Here is a 26,503-nt window from a genome sequence, read left to right on the forward strand (position 1 = left end):
AAGGACCATCATTCTACATTTTTGTACAAGGGGCTACTGACTCCTGAGACAGTGATATCATGTTTCAGAAAGAACCTACACTGGTTCTTGTCTTAAGAAGCACTACTATAATTTTTTGATAAAGAAAGACCTACTGGTTCACCTATGGGCCCAGGTGGTCCAAGGACTGTATTGTCTTCGCCTGGGTAACCCTAAAATAAAGATAAGTGTAAAAAAAATATTAACTTGGACATTCAACCTCATCTACAACGCACACATGTTCAAATGTTAATGAACACCCAGAAAGCATACTGTATAGATGCTCAAAGTGAACACAATGCTTATGGTTTCAATACGGTGGAAATGGTAACTCCATTTTAACATGTACCTAAATGTTCTAAAGACACTTAGGACTAAAAAAAAAGATAAGTATTTGCTCTATTCTCAAACACAACTATTAAAACAAAGTATTTGAACAACCTCCATGTAACCATTTCTTTCTTTAATGAAAAAAAGGATAAACAAGGTATTCAACAAAAGGAAAAGGGAAAATTTCTTCCACTGTTTTCAGAAATAGACTTAATATAGAAAAATGAGTGTACAGAATACTCCAACAATCAGCCTGAACTCTATCAAATCTTAAATATGGAACAACTGCTATTCAAACTAATAGTAAAAAAAAAAAAAATAAAAAAAATTAAAAAAAAAATCTATTCCAGATTATATTGACCAACATTTAATGCAAAGATGCTTTAAGGGTTTCCAAAGCGCATCAGAGTGGTTTTTCAGAAGTGACCTGCTTTAGCAGGTGGGTTGGACTAGATTATCTCCAGAGGTCCGCCTGGAACACCTTCCTGTGTAGCCTCATCCAAGTGTTCCCGCTCTGGCGGGGGGATTGGACTAGATGATCTTTTCAGGTCCCTTCCAACCCCTGACATTCTGTGATTCCTTGAACGGTATCATTCAGAACTCTGACTATGAATGATTTCCCCAGCTTTGCATTTCTTTTCATATTCTCTCACAATAGTAATAAATATTGCAGGTGGCTTTCGCTGCATGCTGTGAAAAGCAGTGAGCATGCAGTAACATTTCCTGCCTTTATAATTATTTAATCTGTAAGACAGTATAATCCATATTCATACCTTTTCTCCTTTGGGTCCTGGAGGCCCTGGGGGCCCTGGAGGACCCTGGTGACCCTAAAAGAAGCAAACAGACCAAAAATGAGTTCCAAAACAAATAAATAAATAATTCCAAATTTTCTTTTAGCTGCTTGTTACTATTATTTTTTTGGTTGCTTGCTAATAATGCTAAATAGTGACTTGGCACAAAATTAATGGGTCCAGGCAGAAAAGGTATTGTGTGCAGGAAAAATTCTGTGCACAGTGGGAAACCAAAGGTCTGGCAGGGCTTGGATGCAGGTGAAGGGTCGAGCTGGGTCTCAGTTCAGAGTTAGGGCAACTAATGGCAGTTTCTATTCAGAAAAGAGACATGGCAGTCTGGTCTGTAAGAGCAGGACTCAATCCATCCACAATGATGATCACATTTTTCAGTGAAAGCCACAATATCCTTATGTCCTTCAATCAACGTAATTCAATCAGGTTCTGGTACCTGCCTGGCGAGACAGTAAGCAGAGGTGGTGGTTTGCTGAACAATCTTTATAATGAATAGCTGTAGTAGTTTCATAGGAACTTCATTCACAAGGGTGAGATACGTTGGACAAACAAGGGTTTCAAATCTGCGAACTCAGAAAACCCAGTCATCATTGCTAAAGCTAACATTTCTGAGTAGGCAATCGTGTCATAAAAACATATGTGACTATCTGACACTCTGAAAGATATCTGTGTACTCTACATACAGATCCCCATGATGTTTGAAGTTATTTAGAGAACCACAGATTTACTTAGGGATGTGTGTGTAGATGAATTCAGTAAAAAACTCACCCCATAACCTGGAATTCCTGACTCCCCTTCAGGTCCCATTCCTCCTAGACGTCCCTGTTAAATGCAAAAGCCAGTGATAAAAAAAATGACCTCCCTTGTAAAATGTTACAATGGTGACTTTATTAAGTTATCACTTGGAAAAATCTTCAAATGTTGAGATTTGAGAAGCACAGACAAATTCCTTGTTACATCCAACTTCATTTCATAAAGAATATCGGGCTTTTCCCTGTTCTGTGGAAAAAATGGTCAATATTTTCAGTCCTAATTTTATAATTCCTGTGCATAACTAAGATCAAAAGGATCTGAGCTTTCCAAGGTGCGTAGGACCTCTGTTTATAAATGCCAAGAGAAGCTGAGGATGGAACCACCTTAGGAAACTGAGTCCTTCTCTTGAAAATATTGGCCGACAGTTACTTTACTTCTGTACTTCATGTGTTCAGGGACAGAGCGCTGCATTTACTGGCCCTGGAGCAGTGAGATGGGCACGCTGCCTCAGTAGTGCAGAGGCTGCACGTGTTTGTGCATCTGTCACACAGCATAGAGCAAGCTTGGGGAGCTTGTGATGAAAGGAGATCAAAGTTAATGGAAATACACTTAATTCAGCTAAGTTTGCATCAGGTTCTCATTCAACAGGAGTAGCACTCCTCATCTGAAATTCTTTGTTTCAGCCACAGCTAGAGCTCATTTTATGTAATAACAAATGCCATGATTTCTGTTCTTGGAACTGGAAAGGTTTAAGAAACAGCCAGAGCAGTGAGATTATATTTGGATGGTGGGGCAATAAGTATTCCATGCCATGCCCTGCCATCCTCTTCCTCTGACTGTCAGATCAGGAACCTGACTGGAGCATGAGACAACTCCTCCCAAGGCCATGGTTCGTGTTTCTGTCTGGAAAGGTGCACAGATCTCATTCTGATATTGAAAGACCTGGGTACATATCGGGATGCACTGGCCGGGAAGACCACTGCCTGCATCTCCAGCTATCTCAGTAAATATTATGCTTGCTACAACTATGACTTGCCTCTTCCCATGGAGAGACAGAACTCTGCTAAACCATAAATACATGAGCTTTTAAATAAGCACGTTTTGTACAAACCAAGGGACCTCGAGTTCCTCTTGCACCTTTGGGACCAATTTCTCCAGGTTGGCCAGATTCACCAGCAGGTCCAATTTCTCCAGGAGGGCCAATTTGTCCCTTTTCCCCCTGTTGGTGGTGTTGTATTAAAAATAATATGAGATTGACACTAGGTTTCAAAATGCAGTTTATGCTTAATCAAAGTGTGTAACAGCATTATTCAATAGGAGTATTACACTGACGGATGTCATTTGCTGTAGTTCTTCGAATGCCTGAACCCAGAACTCCACAACGAAAAAACCCCTTTGCTAAAGCCTTTCCATGATTTTGTTTTGTTTTAGCCAAAGCTTAACATTTTTGATAGCAGCAGAAACTGTTCTGAGTTGCAAAAATCACATCCTGATACAAATTTACATTTCCTAAGGTCCTGTATGTTATCGATTGCAGAATGATGACAATTCTAATTGCTATGGCTAGCAAGAAAAAAATTGTCTTGAAGCATGACATAAACGAGGGATAGACTTGGTTTAATGGAATTATTTTGTAGTGTAAATTCACGTTTCAGATAAAAGGAAAGGGGAATAAGAAAAATACTACCTTCTTTCCTAAACGGCCTCTCTGACCTGGATTTCCTGGTGTTCCTTCAGGGCCCTGTACATTTATTAGAGAGAGAGAAAGAAATTATTGAGAAAAGCCTGGAAACATGTTTAAACTGTGCTCCAAATAGGACAACTAAGTAGGCTTTTGTAATGCAGAGAGGTGGGAGGGAAATTCTCATTAACTGTGGCTGTGAGCAAGTTAGTAGGACTGTTTCAAGTTACAGCAGAAACAAGTGGGCAAGCGTCAGGGATCACTTATCTAACTAGTGAAAATGCACTGAAATCGGGGCAGGGGGAAATCCAACACATCTTGTCCACAGACAAAACATTACTTTAGGAATAAAATTGCTTCAAGATAACCACTGAATTTAGAGTAATACAATACACAACCAGAGGAAAACTAAGGAAACCTTGGGGCTGTCAAGCCAGCTGTGCTGCCTGCAGGTGGAGGGTGCTATGGAGTTATAGCCCCGCTGCCTTCTCCGTCACTTCAAAAACTGATTCTCCCAAAGGGCTGGATGTGTCCACTGCTCACCAGTTTCAATTTACCCAAAAGTTCTGCGAGTTAGAGGAGGTAATTTAGCTTCAGTTTTAGATAAAGGGAGATACATTTGGGTTTGTTTGAGTGGATTTTTTTCTGAGTCATTGTGGTGATAAGCCAGGGTAAATAGAGTTTAAACTGATTTGTGAAGCGTAAGGAAAACATTTAAGGAAAATGTAATATTACTCTCACCCTCAACAAAACTCTCAGACAACTGATTATAGGAAACTTATTTCTGTTTTCAAAACAGGATATTGTGATCTGTCTGCATCCCTAGGAGATCAAATCGAAACCGTGATGTGAACGCTCCCAGACACCCGGGAGGATGACTGGGGAGGAAGGCAGCTCTGCAGCTGCCATTGGAAAACATGAAAAATCCCCAGCTAACCACATCCTTCCAAATATCCAATTGCCAGACCTGCCTGTCTCACTGAGGCACAGCAGCACTGCTGATGTTCACTGTATACAAGTATAATTACATACAACATAGCTATGCCAAGGGCTGAGCTGTTCTATCATAATTTTAATTTTAAACCAGAGGTAAAAAAATCCAGGGTGGTATCATTGGATCAGGAAAAAAAAAATGGTTCTGTGCATGCTGACAACTAGAAGAGCATTTTTCTTCCTTCACTGGTAGCGTAGTTCACTGTGAAGAACCCAGGAGTTAAGAGAGCAGATTGTAACACTGATGCTTAGAGGACAGAGGGGACAGTGCTAACAGTCATTGACAGCTGGCCGTCCAAATATTGTTTACTCAGACTCCATCATCATGTAAGAGCTACAGAGAAGGCAGCCACAGGATTGCAAGTGAGAACAAGACAGTTTTTGGTAAAGGAATCTGATGTCGGACTTAAAGCTACATACTTGCTTTGGAAACTGCTCAAAAATACTAGTTCACATTAAAAAGTTGCATAAAACTAAAAAAATAGATTTTATAGCTGGATTTTAGCTTCTAGGAGTGATGTCACTTTTTCTATAAATGGTATTTTTAGACTTCCCTTTTGTTGTTAAGGTTTATTAAAAGGAGTGACAGCTACGCATGTATGTGGCAAGAACGTTAGCATAAAGTCTTAAATTGGAGCCAAATCTTGTGTGCTCTAAGGTCTAATGCTTCATCATTTACAAGCTGCTTAAAATGCCAGTTCTTTGCCCCAAGAAACTTTGAATCTAAACTAAGAACTAGGTAGCCCTGGGACAGTAAACAAAGCCATGAGTACAGAAAGTGATACAAAACAACAGAAGATCTTACAGCACAATTTATGGTAGTGTATACATCTTGCCAATTTCTTTGGGTGTTTTTAAAATTTGAAGAATGATCTAATACCTTGAGATTGCTCACAGTATCCAAATAAAGGTGGGGGCAGAGATTAATGTCAAAAGGTTGTCTGGAGAAGAGAGATCTGAAGTGAAAGCCTCCAGGCTGTGTGGTGTATGTATCTAGTTGACAAGTGGTGAGGAATCACTGTCTGCTAAGAGGTCCCAGATCTAAGATAGGAAAAACAATTGTGTCCTCTCTCTACCAACCCTGAAAAGGGGAATCACATAGAAAAGGGATGCAAGCGAATTTAAAGATGGTCACCTCTAATTGCCATAGAAAATCAGAAATAAACAAATAAAAGCAGTGAGCAAAATTAAAAAGAAAACGATTACAAAAAGAAAATGAACAAAAAGTCCACTTAAACCTGAAAGCACTTACAGGAATGCCCATTATGCCAGGTTCACCAGGGGGTCCAGCAATTCCTGGTAACCCCATCTCTCCTTTTTCACCATCTTCTCCAAGAAGTCCCTGATCTCCAGGTTCTCCCTAAAACAAAGAAAAAAAGAGAAGCCCTTAGTCAGGCTGTTGCTACAGAATACTTATTCTTGAGAAAATTGAATTCTGAGTCTTCAAGTCTGACAAAAAAAAGCACACTAAAACTGATGGGAATCTTACCAAATTCAGATCAGGTCCCAAATTAGGGTAAAGCCATTTTTACCTAATTCAAACACACCTACAGCCAGATTTTGCCCCATCCATCACCAGCTACCTGAGAGTGTCCTCTGCAAATTCCCCTGTCCTGGTTTCTGACACAGTTCCTGGCACAGCAGGGAGTGGAGCAGCCTTGGGCTTGCTCTCTCCAGCATGGTAGGCACCAGGGAAATAAGCTGCACTCAGTTCTCCAGCTTTCATTTCTCTGTCAAGTCATTCAACTTCGCAGCTCTTTCAGGGTAGGTATATGCCAAAAAGGCACAGGAAAGCATACGATATACAGGGCCTCCTACGTTAAAACTAAGCGTGCTCAACTGGGCTCTGTTGACATAGTGAAACAGGAGAAGAGACCTGGGTCCTTAAGGTAATATGACTGCTTTACATTTGCTGCAAAAATTGAAGGTACCTTTGGGCCATCTTTTCCTTGAACACCATCTTCTCCTGGAGGTCCTGGTTCACCCTTATAGAAAGAAACAGTTGAAAACAAAGTTATTGCCTAAACTTCTCAGCATAGAAGTACTGCCTTGGAAGAACTTGGACTAGTTTTATGAATGGTTATTATCTTTTGGACAACTTTAATATTCCTGTTATAGTTCATTCATCTTCATTTTTCACTGATCTACAGTAACAGAGTCCTGTGAATCTCAAACATGGGAAAACACAAAAGATGATCGACATTAGAAAAATGAGGGAATACTTTATCTATATAACACTGGAGATTTAGACAGCGGCACTGAGATTGTTTGGTTTTAAAGTCTATAATATGTAATAACAGTAACCTCCAAAATATATATATTCTGTCCTGAAATTTCCATGTATATGTGGATAACTACTATATTGGTATGTTTAGTGACTCTGTTTAGATCCATGAGAAACTCATCATTTACCAACAGTATCAGCACCATGGCATTTTAGAATATTTGCCTTTCTCAGGTAAAGACCCTTGAAACCTGCAGATATTAAAAAACCAAATACGAGCTGCCCTATGCTATTAAGACAGCATTTCAGACACAGCAGCATGGTGAATCCCAGAGTACCCAATGTGGACCAGTACCAGGAATTACTCCTCTCCGAGAACAGACAGAATTGTGCAACTGACAGAACTGTGCATTGTGGAATGCACCTCAATGGAGATTTTAGACAGGTGAAAAACATGACAGGAAAGAGCTAATGGAACAAGAGAGCTCAACTGTAAGACTTAAGTTTGAAAGGACATAGTTTATGCTCTTTTAACAGTTTCCTGAATAAAATCTGTTTCTAGCAATTTAAAAGGTTTTTTCAACCTTCAAAGTATAGGCAACAGTTTGGGTCAGATGAGGGAGGTAAGGTGCACAGGAATAAGCAGGGGCACAAGTGCTTGGTGAAATCAAGTACCGAATGAGCCATCCACAGCACCAGCAAATCATCTGCTTCAAATGGTGGTATAGAGAGAAACCCTGCTCTTCTGAGACTATAATGTTCCTGTTATCTCTCCCAGACTGGGTATCCGTGCATGGCATTATTGCGTGCTGTCATCTTCACAGTTGGACAGGACACCCTTCGATTTACCTTAATGCTCAAACCACTCGTTCATATCTCAGTGACATGAGACGCTAAGACATAAGTATTTCAACATTATAATCAACACTCTTTTTAACTTGCTACAACATAACGTCTTTTTGTTTTTTAAAGATATCAGAAAATAACTTATTTTTGAATTCTTCTGATAAATCAAGGTTTTTCAACCTGCATTTCTGACACATTCGTAACATACTTTCCTTTTTGGAAGAAGATTTGCATTCATAGCTTACCCTTAAACCTTGGTTGCCTGGCTCTCCAGCCTTCCCAGCGGGTCCAATGTCTCCCTGGAATATCACAAGAAAAGTAAATCATTGGATTTTAAGGGATATTATTCCTAACAATGATGTGATTTACTGATAATGCAGTCATCATGATAATAACAATATTTCTTAATGGCTCATTTCCTGTATCACTACTTACTTTGCTAATAAATCAGATCACCCTGATTTCCTTTTATGGAAACTTGAAAACGTGAACAACACAAGAGAGAATAATTTCAACCTTTACCTTTGCACCTGGTTCTCCCTGCAGGCCGGGTTCTCCTTCAGGGCCAGGAGGTCCCTGTGTGGTACAAGAGCTACTGTTACATATGGTCACCAATAATAATTTTGCAACCACCAAATAATACAATTAAAACTGAAGCAGAAAACCAACATGAGACACTGGGAAATGTACATGTCTGAAAAAAATCACATTAAGACAACACAGTTCTTTATTCTTACTAGAGCCCTAGAGAAGAAAAGAGAGTATAGGAGGAGTTCAGGAACTGCACTGTGGGTCAGGAATGTATGAGAGGCTCAGCAGTACCACTAAGCCTGTACCTTTAATCATAAATTACTATCAGGCTGAGCAGCTATCTATCTTTTGTAAATCTGACTGACAACTTCATCCTGTTTAGGCTTGGAGCCAAGCAGATATAGCCTGTGGAGAAAAAAACACCCTTTTTGGAGTCTTCAGCCCTTAAAGAGTTAATGGTATCAGATTTCTTCTTGCGAAGTGTACATTTAAATCCTTTTTTAACAGTCAGAAGATTGGATTTTGGGATTTTGGGTGACTGTGGAAACACATTTCTTTGAGTAAGCCAAATGCCTTTTGTTCTACGTGATCTCATCCCTCAGCCACTTCATTGCAAATGTGGCTAATACATTCTATCATATTTCTGTCAAAGAGATATTAAAAAAATGAAGCAAGAAATAGAAGCAAAAGTTAGCAAGAAGACAGCCTGCAGCTGCTTTTCTTCTTCATCTAGCATTTGCAGGGACATATGATTAATGATGTACTGCTAAGTGCAAGGAGAATGGTGCTTCAGAAGAAAAAAAAAAAGACAACTCATTTGCTCAACTCAACATTCACCATCTAGGTGCAGAAGTCATGACCATATGCCCAAAGAAAAAGCTACTTATTTTAGGCATTTTCTTTTGTAACGGCTTTAAGTAAAGCAGTCTCCCGGCAGCTCATGGTGTTTAAGTCAGCTACGGGTAATAAAAATGTTTATAAACACATTGTCCACACTTATTCAGTTGCTTGAGTGTTTATAATGACTATATAAATGATTAAAAGCTCACCTCAAAACCCATTTCTCCAATAGGGCCAGCATCCCCCGGTTGTCCTCTTGGACCCTGGCATTAAACAAAATTTTGGATGCATCATTCAATTAGCATTAAATTAGATTGTATAGTCTTGACTTTGTTTCTTCAGAACTCTTCCAATTGGCATAAATAAGCATATTTCATTGTCTGTCTTCTTGAATTCAACAGTGCACGTAAGTACCACAATGACATACACTACCGAAGACCTCATTGCCGATCTTGACACACTGAAATAACAGATTGCAAATAACAGCACAGATGTCTCTTCTCTTAGACCAAAAGTAAATTATTATCTAAACTAAGCTCTCCTCTTGATTGAGACTTTGTTTAATTAAGGTTTGTTAGACTGTCTGGTTTGCTTTGCAGAAAAGTCTACAGTCTGGTATGGAATTAACTGGAAACAATTCCAGTGTGCTTTGCTATGGATCTAGCAATGTTTATACAGGACAATCACTGAGGTGTAATGGACTAAAAGCTAGAGCCTTTTTGGTAATATTAGTAACTATACTATGAGCATTTTCCTATAAGCCCTACTGTAAGTAATACATTTAGTGCAGTAACATGTAGGGATCATTTCCAAAAGCAGCATGCTCAAATGCTCTGCACGTTAGATTGTCTTTCTCTGCTCACAGAGATGTATTTGTGTGATGGAATAGAGGGTACCTGTAAGCTTACAGCTGATTCCATAGCCACTATGAATGTATGTCAAGATAAATCAACCCTCTGGATTTATCCAGTCTGTGAGCTTTCAGAAAGTTCATATCTATTTAGCCCTTTGGGACTTATCCGTGTTTAAGTACATTCTAAATTCAAAACATTTGGTTCATCTATTATTATAATGTAAAAGAAAGATACTGCTACCCATATTTATGAGAGAAGCTTTTTAAGCAAATATTTAGTCTTTTTTATTTCACTTCCTCTTATAGACTATGCATATGGTTTTGCTTCTTCTGATGACTTGGCAGTGATAACATGAGTATATTTTTTGCTTGTAACAATGTAAACTCTGTATTACTGAGAGGATTTCAGCAGATGCATATATGCTACCCTGTAGCTTCATTTAAGTGTGAACAACTGAAACTGCAGTTAATTTCCCCTTGAGAATTCACTTGGTCCTAAACAAAGTCCAGCAGTTTTTGTTTGCAGCAACTCCACGGTATTCCACTAGGCAAGCCACAAAGCTTAAGTTTGATTCACACGTCAAGTATTTCTTCATAATATCACCATGGAGCTAAGGCTGCTGGACTGGTAACATATCTTTCCCTTGAGACTTCCAGGGAATTTCAGAAGCCAAATATTTATAGCAATATAGGGACTCCTCTTAACCATTAACAACAGCTAACTTGCAAAGAAGGGTTTTACTGAAATGTCTGACAAGTAGGTAAAGTTGTTATTTATATCAAGCCCATTACTACAAATAGTTCTGATTGCTTATGTTTCTCTGCTACTCCACCAATAATTACGATTTTTCTTCCCTATGCAGAACTAGTGACAGGGCCAGAGAAGCCACTTCAGCAGTTGGCTTTTGTACAGTGACCAGCAGATAGAAGGTGAAATCAAACTGCTTGGATGGGCAGTTAGAAAACGAGCTACACATTTCATTGCAGACCATCTTGTGTCATTTTCCTGACTTATTTCTAGCTCTGCAGACCATTTTTTGAAGATATTTTAGTTCTTCAGCACTTGAAAGAAAAGGAGCACTGTTCATGGGATAAGCTTTTCTTACTTTTGACACTGCATGTGTAGATTCTAGGATGATGAGCACAACAGAAATCTAGGTTGCGCAAGAGTAGATCACTTAAATTCAATAAGGCTGATAGTCATTCTGTGTACATGAACATTCAGACTTGACTAGAAAAAGGAGAAATTTCATGTATAAGCTTTGCACTGTAAGTCTCTCAGATGTCACAATATGAAAATTAGATAAGGTAAATGAAAGAGACGATGTCACAGGAATCCAATAATAACCATTAGAAAATACATTTTCTGTTAAAACATTTTGCCACTCCTACAAGTTGGCAGCTTTAAGCGGGCAATCACATCCAAAAGAAAATTTACCAAAATAAATGTATGTTTTTTCTAGCCCCCAAAAATGTGCAATAGCTTTCTGTAAGCATGTCAGCCTATGGTTTGACAGAAATAATATTAGAAATAATAATAATAATTAGTAGAAACAATATACTTTATATGAACTGTTCACTTTCCAGATTTAAATCAACTACTTGTCATCTGAGGTGCAAAATATCTTTTCAGAAGCAATCAAAACACAGTTTTTGACAACTTCATTAGATTTCTGCCCTATGAAGTGGTAGCGTTCTCCCAAATGCTCCTAGGACAACACACACTCTTTCACTGTATTTATTAATATATAATATCTGTTTTAGCCCCAGAGATCATGATGCAATCCTACTCCTGTCATGGCTACACCTTGCAGCACTTTATATAGTATATGTTTGCTGCAGATTATGCATGTTCTTTTGTTACAGTATTAGCCACATAAAAGTGACTGTGGATTTGAAATAATAACAATCAGAGAAAGAATCCATCCAGTAGAAGAACATCTGAGGTTTATTATAATAGTCTCTTTTTTGTTGAAAATTTAACTGGCCAAATAGATTAGTCCCTGATTTTCTGAATAACTATCCTAAAATTTGCCTAATATCAGTATTGGCACATATATTTACAGAATCCATAATGTAGATGTCTACCTCAATGCATTGTAAAGCCAAGTATTATTGTGGTCCAGATTCTGTAATGCGCTCTTATGTTGCACACCCCTTACTACAGCACTTCCCAACATGATTAACAGGTCTCCTTATGAACAAGTTACTCTAAGCAAGGAGTCACACTCTAGCCCTGCAGTTTTGGAACAATTACCCCACAATTCCTATCTAACCACAGTTGGCAACACTGAATCTTGGTAAAATGGTGCTTGAGTTACCAAGGAATTTAGTACAATACGTGGAAAAATTTTTAAGCAGGCATAAGGATCAACTTACTGGCTCTCCCATTGGTCCCCTGTCTCCTGTGGCTCCGGGAGGCCCAAGTAAACCCTGGAAGATTAAAGGAAAATAAAAAATCCTTGGAAAAAAAGCTGTTTCATATTCTGTGAAAAGCCACTTCCTCTCATATTTCTGCTCACTCAATAACTTGGTTCAGAAATGCAAGAAATACGTGCAGCCTTTTCTTCTGGTTGATGTGCATTGCCACATCACTAGCTCCTGTGGCAAGTGAGAGCAGCCTGAATAAACCCTTCCTCAATTTCCTTCACATAGGGATGGATCTCAGCTGACCCACCATTTACCAGTTCCCCATCATCCTCCTTGGACTCATGTGCTGCTTATGTGTGCAAACTGGGCCTAAACACAACACTACGAGTGTCCTGCCCTACAAACGGTATTTGAGATGATCTATAAAGTTCACAGCCCACTTTTCTTTCTGCTTAATTTGGCTCATGTCTGTCTCATACACTCTTCTAGAAACTGGAGCTGTAGGAGTAATAGAGCAGTATCTTGTACTTTCCAATAAACATACTAATTTCAACCTAATGAGGTTTTGCTTCATTCATTTCTGTATTTATAAATACATTTGGACATCCTAGTGAATGAAGAGGAAATGAAAACCCATCGTGTCAAAGCTGAGAGTCAACAAGCTCCTACATCTGAGCAAAAGACACAAGAGAAGTACAGTGACAACCAACATTCCAAGTCCCAATTTCAGCATAAATTTACCACCATTACTGCTTTGTTTCTGCTTCTCTGCTACCTTCCTTATTAAAAATCCAATACAATTTGGACTGACTGGTAATCTTTGCAAAAGAAAGCCTCAAAGACATGTCAGACTTCCACTGAAAGAAGCTCTAAGAGGAAGAATTATCCCTTGTCCATGGGATATACATTTTATACATTTTTCTGTGCTTATCCCAACATCAATAGTACACACCTACTCTAAAAGTCTATCAAAGAATTATTTTTTATGTCACTATGACTTTCTCCCTTAAAACTACAATAAAACAAAAATGAACAAACTTCTAGGACCTTCCCCCCCAGCCCCTTCTAACTCCAATGGTCTTGTCTTCTGCTGCAATTTGCTATCATGTTGTATTTTGTGGACCATCATTCATGAAAACACTGGTCTTGTAGCAGACTAGACCATGTTCATGCTTACTCTCACTTCTGCCCCTGATTCTTCATACAAATATACACAAACCTTACTTGTCAAGGTCTGCCAGCTGCTCTAAAGTAGACAAAAGCCCTCATATTCAAGTGTGAAACAAGGTAGGAGACTTTGTGGATTTTTTTTTGGGCAGAAGTACTATAGAATTTCGTACTCACAACTGCACCCTGATCTCCTCTTTCTCCTGGATTTCCAGCTTTACCCTGGTCAAAGAGAAATATTGAAAGACAATGCTGGTTTCAGATCTTTTCTAAACACAGAAATTAGTAGTAACTGTGTTAAGGTCTACTCAAATGATTGGTTATAATACTTACAATGAGCCCAGGAACTCCTTTCTTTCCCGGATCACCTCTTTCTCCCTGACAAATAACCAAAAACTTGTGAATTCTATATGCATTTGCTAGATAAGCTGCATACAGTTGCTATCAGTTTAAATGCTGGGTAACTCTGCAAAAGCACAGGTTCAATCTTAGATGGGTCTAAACCATAATAATGAAGTCCCTGAGAAAGCAGAAATTTGCAAATCTCCTGGAGTAAATGGAACTTTATAGTTTCCGACATGCTGGCTTGGTTTTTTGTTTGTGTGTTTATTTGTTTTCTTATCTTTTATGGTCTGTCTCAACATTTTGTACAGTACCGAACAATGCAAGCACTCACCTTAATGCCTTGTGTTCCTGGTTCTCCTGGAGGACCATCTAGACCTCTTGGCCCCTGAATATTGAACAAGTGATTTGGAATATTAATTATGCATTATTTTCTGTTAGTAAACCAGTTAGAGGCATAATTAGAAGCAATTTATAATCTGGCATAGTGAACTTCTCTATTATTAGACTAAAAAGTCTCTTGTAAATTGATTTTTTATAACTAATAGATGAACAAAGATAACCTTTTAAATCATCGCATTACAACGTAGCAAATATTGATTGCCAAAACATTAAAAAAAAACCCATATTATTTAAGACTGGTGAACTAAATCCATTAGTTTACAAGCAAATGAAAAATCCTTAAAATAGATCATCAGCAAAATGGAAAATAATATTTTATCCATGCTGACTTAGGATGTTATTTCCAGAATTCTAAACACCATGACTGCTTGGGTATGGAAAATAAAGCCAGTTAATAACAACCTAAAACAACCAACCACTTTAAAGCAAGAGCTAGATGAAGTATCAAGGCAGACTGCTCCTTCCAGCAGCGTGAGGCTGGGACACAACAGCTTTCCTGGTGGCATCTGGGCTGCACTGGCATCAGAGGGAACAAGTACACTACTATGGCAGTGTCCAGAGGAAAACAATCTGCACTTTCAGAGCACATTTCTGCATTTTAGAGAACCTCACATCTTGGGTCACGGTTTATAGTGCAGGGCATGCCACCATGAGTGATTTCCAGAGTTGTTAATACTGCTCTAACAGGCAATAATAGGGACTTATAAAATTACATTCTTGGAAGCACATCTGATTTTATTTAGATTACTTTCTCCTCAAAAATGTCAGTGACTTCTACGTCTTGATTTTTTTGAGACATAACATAGCAGAATTCTGTTCTCTCTCACTTGTATTTACCGATGCACATCTGTCAGAACAGATGTTGAGTAGGCACCCACTGCTCTCTGGAGCTACGGTGAAAACGTCCGACTGGTAACTCAGGAACAGCGTGTATACTGAATCATTTAAAATTTCCTCCTGAAATGGAAATCTCTCAAGAAAAGGCCCTTCCTGTGAGCTGATATATAATTGTAACCTCTGGAAGAGCCAGAAATATCCCATGAGAAGCTTATCTGTCAGCATTTCAGCACTGCTGCTTCAGGCCAGCACAAGAGAACACACAGAGACCACAGGAAAAGGAGAATGACCAGGCAGTGAAAGCTATCTGAGTTCTTTTGATAGCTCGGTAATTTGGGACACAGCTTTTGTGAGGCAATCCTTGGGTTAGCCTGGCCACCTTTCTTGTTTTGGACTAATCCAGGACTGAGTATTTACAGGCAGTTATTTAAGCTAGAGGAGAAAAGAAGCTACAGAAGACAACACTCTGTGCTGCTGCATGGCTCTCAATGAGAAAGGTCCCAAACCAAAGGATACTTAAATCTGTGGAAAAAAGTCCTGGTGATTTCAATGCACTCAGAGATCAGAACCAAAACACTAATGGTGTGACGGAGGGTGATGGGTCCTTTATAAGAGCAGTAAGACTGGGACTCACATTAAAATTATGTGTAAACCCTATTATTGAATTATTACATAGCATAATTGAGAAGAAAGCTAAACATCTTGATCAAATTAACGTCAGGTTAGTCCTCTGCATTTTTTCTGCAGCTGCTCTCTATAATGCACATAAAATGGGTTGTGACAAAAATTCAAGGCAGATTAAGTAGGTTTAGAGTCCTGTGACCTGGTATTCCTTTCAGGTGAAATGTCTCAAAGAATGGGAAGAGAAGGGACAGGAGGCAACTTTGAGATGGAGTGAGGACAGGTCATTAAGCTGAGAGGTAGAAGGGGAGAGAATCCCAGGGAAGAGCTGTAGAGGAATCACTTAAGGCAACATAAGAAGGGGGAAACTAAGTGTGTTCAGCTGTGCAATTGCAAGATAGTTTTAGGGTTTCTCAGACTTTTTAGATACATGACCTCTCATTTCTCTTTGTGCATCCTCCACAGGGCTGATCAGTGGATAGAATCTCAAGATGGAATATTTGAGGAAAAAGGATATGTTTTGATTGTACAGATTTGCGTAATAAAGACATTTCTTTCTAGGTTTTATCTTCTATCATTAATAATATTAACAGATAAATTCCTGGAAGACTTGTGACTTCCTTTTAATCATAGAGGCAGTCATAGCCAGCCCATAGTTTGAGAAATGGTCCAGTCAGGGGACTGCACAGGATTCTCAGTCTATGTTATGTGCTTAACTCACCAAAACTTTTCTGCTAGTTGCACAAGTGACCACTTCAATGGAGTTCACATCAACGGCCCAGTCATTTGGTAGAGAATCACAACTGATTTGATCACTACTGATCAAGTAAAAAGGCCTACCATTCAAAACACTGTCTTTCTACTACATAATTTTGAATTGAAAACAGTGTATTAATAACAAATACTAACGTGATATTCAGCTTCTGGCTCCGGGTCATACCTGCCTTTTGGTTCCCTTTAGTCAGCCACAGAGTAGAGTCCAGCAATCCAAGACAAAGGCAATTTAATATTCTAACAAAAGCACACCATAACATTTCTATAAATAGTAGACTGACTCATTATTGGCACAGATTAATTGGATTTATATCGTTTCCTCCTATAGCTAGTACAGAATGAGAGATACACATGGTTTGCCAGCTGTTATTTAATTTAGGTTGCAACAGAGCCGAGGAGTAAGGCTGCCAAACGATTGCTACTGCTTTTTTATTTGGCATGGGTTCAGCTTTGTTTCTAAAATAGAACATAGTACATTGAAAACTCTGGGATGATAAGCTGAGAAAAAGTTCATTTAAGAAGGCAAGAAGCACCAATTAACTCTTTTTATTCTTTCTCATCCTGTCTCCTAAATATAAGAGTGAAAATAGCAAACATGATATATAGCTACTTCTCTTTTTTGGTGGTTGACATGGAAGAATACTGGAAAATTACATCAATTTTAGTCTCACTTCCTTTGAATAATAAAGACAGATAAACACACTCAGCTATTGATGTATCACAAAGCACATTGGCCATTTGTTTCACATAACCCTGAAACACACACATTTTTCCAGGTTCCATGTTGCCTCCTGTGGGAAGTATGAAAGATATTACTCATTAAAACTGATTATTGGTGTCTTTAGATAATCGAGGTTCTTGATGTCAGTACAGACACAGCTGAAGCAGAGATAACCCTACTGGTTCCTACAGACATAAGCTGCTGTTGCCTGACCCCAAATTTATGGCACTTCACTTTGCCATTTAAGTGCATTTTCAAAATTGAATTTAATGAACTGATTCCAGGAAAGTAAGAGTGGAAAAATTATTGCTTTTGAGCTTTAAAACACCAAACATCAACCTGAAGAATATTAATTGCTACAAACTTCAGGAGCTATGAACAATTTGCTTAGGTCTCACTCATTAAATGAATCTAATGATACAAGACCTCTTCCTCTCGAATTAAAAGCTACAGTTGGCAATCATGGTATGAACTAAAAGTAGAACCAGTCTCTCGCATTGTGTTTTTCTTCTCCACACGTTAACAAACAAGGACAACAAAAAAAACATACAACAATGGCTTCAATGGCTTCACAGCTATCTACACTGCATGTCTTCCAGACTCATTTGTGTCTTTCTTCTGGTAATGAAGAGAAATTTCTTCTCTGAGATATAGATATTCCTAACCACCAGAGTGTCACTGAACTATCTACAAAGCGGCGTTCTCCCTGTGTTTTCATGAGATTAAGACTAAAAAAGAAAAACCATGGGTCACAAAAGGACCCAGTCTACCACATGGTTCCAGCTGAAGTGCATCAAGTCTCAAGCATGAGCTGAGGAAGCTCTGTGCTAGTGCTGTGCTCAGTGGCATATCCCCCAAATCCCCTGACAGTACGATGCTCCATGGGCTCCCAGACAGCCTTCAGCTGGCCACAACTCCTGCCTGGACCAGAGACTGAGCAGCTGGACACTGTCAGGCAGAAATAGGCTGCTGGTTAATCTTGGATGCAAACCAGCTGCTGAAAGGTCTAGAATTTATGAGATGAAGGAATTCCACTCTGTGACAGTGCAGAAGGACAGGGTCAGTGCTCCTAAGACTTCCTGCAGATTCCAGCTGTGAAGACAGGATACATTCTGTCTTGTATCATACACAGCAAAGGGGAATTTCCATATGCTGCTGTTTAACTTCTGTATATGACTGTGGTATGCATTTTTCTGAGGCCTGCCATACAGAGCTCACAGTTCTGACACTTCTCTTTCTAAATCCAGTGATGACAAACCCAAGGTTTCAGGGACCCCTCGATATTTTCCTTACGTGAGATTCCACTTTGGGTCTGATATTTTGATCCTGAGAGGAGACGAACTTCTCAAGGGTTTCACTGGGAGTTTGTTCACACAATCTGAGGACCTGGGTCTTCTCTGAGAGCCCATTCCCTGAAGCAACCCCAGTCATGTTGGATGGAGACAAAGGCACAAACCACAGCTCCAAACTGGGACTTCCACAGAGCTTGGGATGTTTGGCAGTTATTTTGATTGATCTTTAATTATAAGCCACATACTACATGATGTGCTGCCAAAATCACAGAGACAGACTCCCTCAAAGATTTCTGTCGCAGTTGGCAGAAGATGTGACATCTCTCAAATAAAATCTATCTTCTACCTTCAAAATATAATCTAAATTAAAATAATTCATTCCCCCATAAAAACAATCAGCAGGTAGCAGATGCTGCTGGGAGGGAGGAGTCCCTGCAGGGGAGGACTCACATCAGTAGCTTGACTCTGACTCCAGCTCTGGTGATGCTGGCAGATGGACTTGCCAGGAGGGAAGGATCAGAGGAGGAGTTTGGAGGGGAATGCTGTGTCCAGAGGAGTTAAACATTCAACCTGCAGCAGTTCAGTACCAGTCTCAGAGACAACTGTTCAGACAAATTACTTTTGAACTGGCCTTCTAGCTCACTGCGTCCCATAGGTCCCCAGTCAAACAAACTCCAGAGGATCAATAAGACCCAAGGGATATTCCTTTTTAGAGGAAGCTCAAATATCAGCATTTTAAAGTGAAAATAACTGCATGCATGTACTCCTCATCTGAGGCCACTGGCTTGCGTGTCCCAATTCAGCAGAACACTTCAGCACGTGTTTCACTTTCAGACATGCTCTTACTGAAATCATGGAGAGGTAAGGCACCTGTTTGTTCCATTGAATCAGGCTGCTGAAGAAAAAGCAGCGCCAAGCTGCTACTACTTTTCAGCCTCACAATTGCTTCGCATTTCTGTTTTATGTTTTCAAACCTGCCTGTGAAGCAAAAAGGCTGTTTTTCCCTTCGGTCCTCTAAATCAAAACAGAGATTCCCACTCGTGGCAGAAGGGCTCCCGGGAGCCCCTCTCCAGTTCACACACCTCTGTAAGCACCTCTGGGCACTGCAGGAGCTGCTGCTCTGCAGAGGATGCCCAGGGTGGGATGCTGCTGCTCACACCAGCTCTTAGTAGCTCACCACGCTTATCAGCAAGGGGGGATTCTCAACCTCTGCAGCTAACCAAGGATTCTCTTTCAATTTTGTTAGATACGTCGCACAAGCAAATATATTCGCATTTCAGTTTTGTCAGAGAAACGGGTCTCCATCGATTTTTTCTGGACACTGATAGATTACATACATATGACATACTCAGTTCAGAAAATAAGCAGGAGAGCTGTAAGATGTGGGAAGTATTTGCTATTTCTGCATGTAAAATAATCAAAGTAATGCTGAATATTTCTTAGTATACACATTTTTAAACAGAGAAATCATTATTAAATGTTAATTTAATAATTAAATCTGATTTTAAATGCTTATTAAATAATAGCCATTAAATTAACATGCCTATTATTAATTAGCAAATGAATTCTCCGGAAAGAAATTTTTACTAATATATCATTTTAAATAGGCTTTTAAAAGCACATCTATAAAACTGAAAATTATTTTCAAAATATCATACGGATTGTCTCTGATGATGGTGGCAATGTCCTTTTCCAGGAGCTGCTGAGATAACTTCCTTAATCCAGAAACCCAGATTCAGACAGGTCTCCTACTGACAGGTACTTCAAACAAGCACAACAAGTTCTAAGTGTATGTGGATATACATGCAAATCTGCTTCACCCATTTAAGGAAACTGAAGTCTGGGATAAATTATACCCTATGTCTGAAACTAAAAATGAACAAACAAAACCACAAACAAAATAAACCCAAAAGCTAAACAAAAACAACAAAACCACAAAAAAACCCAACACCACACACACAAAAACCTCCAAACACTCAGCATTGCCAGCTGGAAACCTCTATAATACAGGGTAACCTAGAACTACTATGGCAAGTTTCAATAGAAACGTTACATTGCATATGCTACATTTCACAAATTGTTCCTACAAACTGTACCATGAACAAAGAGGCAAATTAAAGCAGTTCTTCTGAAGGAGGAAGAAACCACACTAAAGTAGGATGAGTCATTTGAAATGTGTGCAGTTTCTCTTATGAATAATCCTGTCGTACTGTGAAGTTGCTAACCATTGGATATTTTGAACATGCAGATCATGCAAAATATTGTATATTTCAAAATCTTGCATATTTCATTAAAATGAGTATCCAAAATATAGTTTCAAATATAATATATTGATATTCAAATATATTATATATTGAAATACTTTTTAAGTGACCGCTGGGGTTTATGAAGGAAAGTGTTTATGAAAATCACGTAGGCAGCCATCCCCAGGTAACAAACAGCAATAATTTCACTGATACTGATTTTATGCATTATGATCAAATGTTCATACAAATGGATGTGGACAGATGCCAGATTAGTGTCTTATATACAGTGAAAAAATGGTTCCCATTTTCCTGATAAAAATGCATGAAATGGAAATGACAATCTAACCAGAGGTTTGGGATTTTAGCATACGCCATCTTCTGACTCCACTTCTTCCTCTCCCAGAACTACATTCATGTGACTTTAATTGTCTTCCCAAATACATAAATGATAAGCAGATAAAGAAAATAGTCCTTAAAACACTGAAACAGTGCAACAGTGAAACAGTTATAGATGCCAACATTTGCATGTGTATGTATACAGAAAATAAAGCTAGTGGTCATTTTGGTTCTAGTCTTGCTCTCAGCTGAAATCAATAGCAAAACCCCATTCAACTAATGCGAGGGAAAACGAAGACTCGTATCATGTCCAACATGGAAATACAAGTATCCTCTGTCTGATTTCAGTATAAATGAATCGAATCTGGAGGACAGAGTTCAAAGGGTTACACGTTAGATTCATATTGGCAACACAATACTCTCTGCTCTAAGTAACACGAAAAAGCAGTATTACTTACTCTTCTTCCCTTAGGTCCCTGTGGCCCTGGTGGTCCTCTTGTCCCTGAAGGTCCCTGCATGTCAGATAAACTTATTATTCATTGCCTTTTATAGACAGATTTTTGAAAACTACCAGGCTCATTCACACTGAGCAATAGTCAATGCAACCAATACAAATCAATCACTTTCACTCTTAGTTCAAATTCAGTTAATTGTGTTAGCACAATTTATCTAGAAATATCTAAATAAGAGACTCCATGTAACTTTACTCTGAATAATAAATCACAATGTGACTGTTGGATAAATCACTTCTGTCCAACATCCCAAAATTGCTAAAGGATACTTGTATTTCAACAACATTATGTTAAAAGAAATCTAATAACTTATGATAAAAGATTCAGTTTTTGTCTGTACATAACCATTCAGTTTTGTCTGACCCACAACACAACAATACACAGCAAATTAGAATATAATTTATTTTTAATAAACAATGAAACTAAACATATGAATGTGTTTATATTATATTAGGCACGCATTAATTAAAAAAATAAAATTTTTGTGCAATTATAAATGATCCTTGAAAATTCTGTTCCCCTACTTGTCTCAACAGGGTGATTTTTAAATGGATGAGTAAATGGTATAATTAGTTTTCCTGTCTCTTATGGATCATCCTAGCAAAAAGCAGGTGAACAGACTTTTCATCCGGATGGGTAAATTTTTATGACAGTTTCATAGACTGCAGTACAAATTAGAAACCATTCTTAGCTTCAGCACAATAAAAAGACGACTCAAAAATCATACATTTTATGTCATACCAAAACACCACTCTATACCTACAGGTAACCCTTCTGGCCCCACAGGTCCAGGGCCTCCTGGAGGACCAGGGTAGCCCTAGAATTGAAATAAATATAGAAAAGACAAAAGGGTTTTATCAAAATTGTTATTATAACAACAATAATAAATCCAGTTAATTACCTGAAAAATTTAAGGTAAATTAATAAAAATATCCAATCTTGCAAAATTTATTCCCAAAATTTTGTTTAGAAAACATATATTTGCTTGAATACATCACAAGAATCATTAAAGCAAAGAATGAAGCTTTCCCACACACAGGCACTAGTTGACAGGGATTTACTGGAACAAAAGATGCTGACTTCTAAATAAATTTCAAAATCCTCATGTCAAGGATGTGACAATGCAAACAGAAGGTGGACACATCCTGATGTGGACAGGACAGGCCAAGACAAAATATGTTCTCTACACATTCTGGAGCAATAACTTGCTCACTGGCAAACACGCAACCAAACCCTAACTACTTCTCCTTGAGAACTTCAACGTGAGTGGAACAATGGACACGTGTGTATAGCTTTTTACTTCTGCCCCAACAACCTACTTAACATGACAGTGGCCTCTAGATTGCCCAACGCTGCATGGAACGTGACATCCTGATTCAGGACAAGTGATGTTCTCAGGAAGCCACTTGTCCCACCACAGGGACACCCAGGGGTTGTCTGGGTACTGCTCTCCACTAGAATTAGAGGTGATGCTGGTTACCTGTCTGTTAGAATAACCTGTGTCAAACCAGTCTACAAAGCAGATAATTCATTTACTTTTTTTATTTACCTCTCTTTTCAGTTCATTGTGTTTATTATTATGTCTGCTTAGAGCCATTTTTTACAATTACAGTTTACCCGCTGCTTCATTCAACAGATCACTTTACTATGTCACTTCCACAGAGGGGATAAAGCTGCTGAAAGTAACTTCCTAGGAACAAGGCATCATAAATACTGCTCTTTTCCATCAAGCTTGCACAGTCAGAAGCGTGAGAATTTACTTCTATTTTGGAAAGTAAAACGCTTTTCTAAGTAACATAATTGAGAATTCTGTGTTATTCGTGACTTACCATGACACCTTTCTCTCCAGGAGGACCTATGGGTCCTGGATTGCCTCGGTCTCCCTTTAAGAAAAAAAACATAAAATAAGAGTGAGCACTCTTTCCCTTACTCGTTCCACATCCATTGAGCCAGGCTTATCTGGCCAGCAAAGCTGACCTGCAATAAAAATAACCCAGCAATCCAAGAGGTCTTTCACGGGGGTTGTAGCCCACAGCCTGCAAGAGACTAAAAAGGAACATCCTACAAGCCCACCCATATTTTGAAAAGAGGACAAAACTGAATTTCTCTGTTTTCCCTTTTCCTAGAAGACTGAAGAGGAGATTTGGTACATCAGTCTTTGTGAACTGCAGCTAGAAGATCCCTTTTCTCTCTGTTGGGTACATCACATTTAGAGTTATGTTCTTTAACCCATAAAACTCAGCATAACAAACAAGCAAAAAAGAAAATGCTGTTCCTATCTCTCTCAATTTTTCAGTATGTGTTAGGTAAGCACAGATTTAAAAGCAAGACCAGCCCCTCAGCAGCTGCAGAGGCAATTGGAGCAGGGGAAACAGGAAGGGTCTCTTTCTTGTTTTACACACTTTCTCACCTCTTGTTCGTATAATGTCCAGCCTAAACACCAGGCTTGGCTGTAGATTACCCTCATACAGATATTATGCTTTTGTTGCAAATAGTACACATGGCACAGTGATAATACTGTATTTTATGTTGCATACTGTTAAAGGCATTTCTTTAAAATAATTATGCTGGAAGTACATTTGTCATTTGAATCCACGTTGCATGTTTACATTGTACTGTTTAATCCATAAAAGAGGAAGGCAAATTCTACAGAAACAACATAGCAATGACAACAATTATTGCACCATGAAGAAGCTTTTTTCTATTTGTTGACAGTTTTATTAGTTTTCTACTGCCTTTTCCCTCCTGTCTAAACTAGCAGCAGTATCTCAAGGTAATCTTTGTTGGTATAATTATAAAGAACAAGAATCCTTTGACACTGAATTCTAAGATGATATTATGATTAAAACCATATGAGACTTGTCTAAATTTTAGTTTTAACAAGCAGTGCTTTCCACTGATGTATTTCCTTTCATAGATTATATAAATTATAATCAGATTTTCATGGGAGTTCTAATACATTAAGACTTCCTCAATAAAATATCTAAACAGCAGACATCAGTCTAGATGAACTAATTCAGCCCTGCAGGGAATAAATATAAATGGTGCTGGATCATTCTGACAAACAATTACGTTATTATTATAATTGAAGCTGACACACAGTCCAGTAATAGCTTCCTGTTTTTCAGTTTTAAAATACTTCACCTAAATAAAACCATGTCAGATATACTTAGGCTACTTATACTGCTCTAGTCACATCAAGTCTGCTGAACTTTGCTTTCATAAACACAACTGTTACTGCACAGCAAAGTTAACAGTGTTGTCTTCTTTACTCAGTTAATGCATACAGACAGATTTTACCATTCTGCTTTCACCTCTTCATATGGCAGCACCTAACCTGTGACTTCTGTATAAAACAAGTATCATTTATGCCAGTTCCTGTGAATCAATAGCAGTGGACAGTAAAGTGCCATAATATGAACAAGATATCAAATCTACCAGCTCTAAATTCATTGCCAAGTAAAACCCAGGATTCCAGATGCATACCTCAAATAACAGCATTTGGGTTACTATTTATTACATCCCCATGCTCTGAAATTGCTACACAAATATTAGCTTTGTCAGTGGTCAGTAAACAATCTCTCGCCAATTATTATCACTCCAATAGGTTTCAAAGCCAATTTTTGCAGCTGAGTAGTCAGATACATTGCTATACCTTTTCACCAAGGCTTCCAGATGGTCCAGTTTCTCCAGGCAAGCCAGCTGATCCCTACACAAAAAGTAAGCAGACTTTCATTTGTACAATGTCCATATTAGTTCATGGTTGGCAGCTCCCCAGCAACAGAGCACGGCACATTTCTTCCTCCCAGAGGACCACTCGTCTATTTGTGCAGGTGCTCCTGTGGGGAGGTGAGGACGGCACAAAGTCACCTGGCTTACAATGCATGCAGGAGCATCACTGCATCCAGACACACCAACAGTAAATGGCTACTGCTTGAAAAGAAATTACATTAGCTTAATCATCATACTGTGCTCTGCCACTGAGCTCAGTCTTGCAGTGCTAAAAGCTTTACAAACATATAATTAAAAGTGATAATTGCTCTCCTAGTGCTTCGATCTGACCACAGATTTCAAGGGGAATAAGTTCAGTGGAACACAATGTAAGGCCCCAACTGAGAAAAGTATGAAAAAGTGAGCTTGAAGAAAAAACAATTGTTGTCCAGACTGTATCACACGACTGCTCGTGGCATATGGCAGACATGTGGAAGCTCCTAGTGGTGACATAATACACAACTGTACCGTGTCTGTAACACTTCAAAAAGCAAAAATTATTTGCACTTTAAAAAGCATGAGTAACATGACAATTCACACATTGACACTACTGTTTCTATACGTGTAGGAATGTACTAGCTCGAGTAGCACCGCACTGGCACGTAAGGGAGATTATTTTCAAAAAGCCTTACTTAAGAACTCACTAGACAGCTCATATTCCTTTCAAGAGAGTAGTAGTAGTTTTTCCCCATAGGAATGATGTCAGAACAGAAAAACAACATTCCAGTTTGACATCTCTGCCTTTGAAAAAAATATAAAAACATTTTTTAGGTTTTACCTGTACAATTTCAGTAGAGTTCAGCCTCAGGTACTTTAACATAGCAGGTCCAAAGTAGCTAAAGCTTCTTATTTTCTTGGACTGCTAACTCCTCTGGAAATCTCATACTTTAAATATATTGCAATAAGCTATTAATACAGCTGCCTTTGAGGCTGGCAATACTGGCACAAACTACTTTCTGGAAGGGGCTAAAGAGATAAACAAGTATCTTTATGGCTATTAGACTGATGTATTATGTGTGAGAACTTGTGTATTATATGTCAGAACTGAGATGTCTCTTGGCAGCAGCCAAAGATTCATCCTGGTGATACTGGCACTAAGGTGAGGCCCAGACGTCACCGGCAGGAATGGGGGACTTTTGTGACGAACTCTTGAGAAGGAGAGCTGCCACTGGTACCAGTCATGGACAACAGTGGGTCTCAGCACCAGCCAGAAACCTCCGAGACAAAGAAAAACCCTGTA

The 26,503-nt window shown here is 38.8% G+C and overlaps 1 protein-coding gene across 1 annotated transcript in view; it reads right to left on the reverse strand.

Moving 5' to 3' along the window:
* COL24A1 (collagen type XXIV alpha 1 chain) overlaps nucleotides 1-26,503 on the reverse strand; it is a gene marked incomplete at both ends in the record, with an annotated part of 135,534 nt that overhangs the window by 23,746 nt on the left and 85,285 nt on the right. Inside the window, 18 exons of the mRNA XM_080348930.1 lie at nucleotides 135-191; nucleotides 1,122-1,175; nucleotides 1,920-1,973; nucleotides 3,016-3,123; nucleotides 3,592-3,645; nucleotides 5,831-5,938; nucleotides 6,510-6,563; nucleotides 7,894-7,947; nucleotides 8,171-8,224; nucleotides 9,229-9,282; nucleotides 12,252-12,305; nucleotides 13,587-13,631; nucleotides 13,743-13,787; nucleotides 14,086-14,139; nucleotides 21,439-21,492; nucleotides 22,256-22,309; nucleotides 23,322-23,375; nucleotides 25,148-25,201. Of these exons, the coding sequence (XP_080205056.1) occupies nucleotides 135-191; nucleotides 1,122-1,175; nucleotides 1,920-1,973; nucleotides 3,016-3,123; nucleotides 3,592-3,645; nucleotides 5,831-5,938; nucleotides 6,510-6,563; nucleotides 7,894-7,947; nucleotides 8,171-8,224; nucleotides 9,229-9,282; nucleotides 12,252-12,305; nucleotides 13,587-13,631; nucleotides 13,743-13,787; nucleotides 14,086-14,139; nucleotides 21,439-21,492; nucleotides 22,256-22,309; nucleotides 23,322-23,375; nucleotides 25,148-25,201 (1,065 nt within the window). The remainder of the gene's footprint in view (nucleotides 1-134; nucleotides 192-1,121; nucleotides 1,176-1,919; nucleotides 1,974-3,015; nucleotides 3,124-3,591; nucleotides 3,646-5,830; nucleotides 5,939-6,509; nucleotides 6,564-7,893; nucleotides 7,948-8,170; nucleotides 8,225-9,228; nucleotides 9,283-12,251; nucleotides 12,306-13,586; nucleotides 13,632-13,742; nucleotides 13,788-14,085; nucleotides 14,140-21,438; nucleotides 21,493-22,255; nucleotides 22,310-23,321; nucleotides 23,376-25,147; nucleotides 25,202-26,503) is intronic.

Source organism: Nesoenas mayeri (genome assembly GCF_963082525.1).
Source record: "Nesoenas mayeri genome assembly, chromosome: 8".
NCBI classification, from domain to species: Eukaryota; Metazoa; Chordata; class Aves; order Columbiformes; family Columbidae; genus Nesoenas; species Nesoenas mayeri.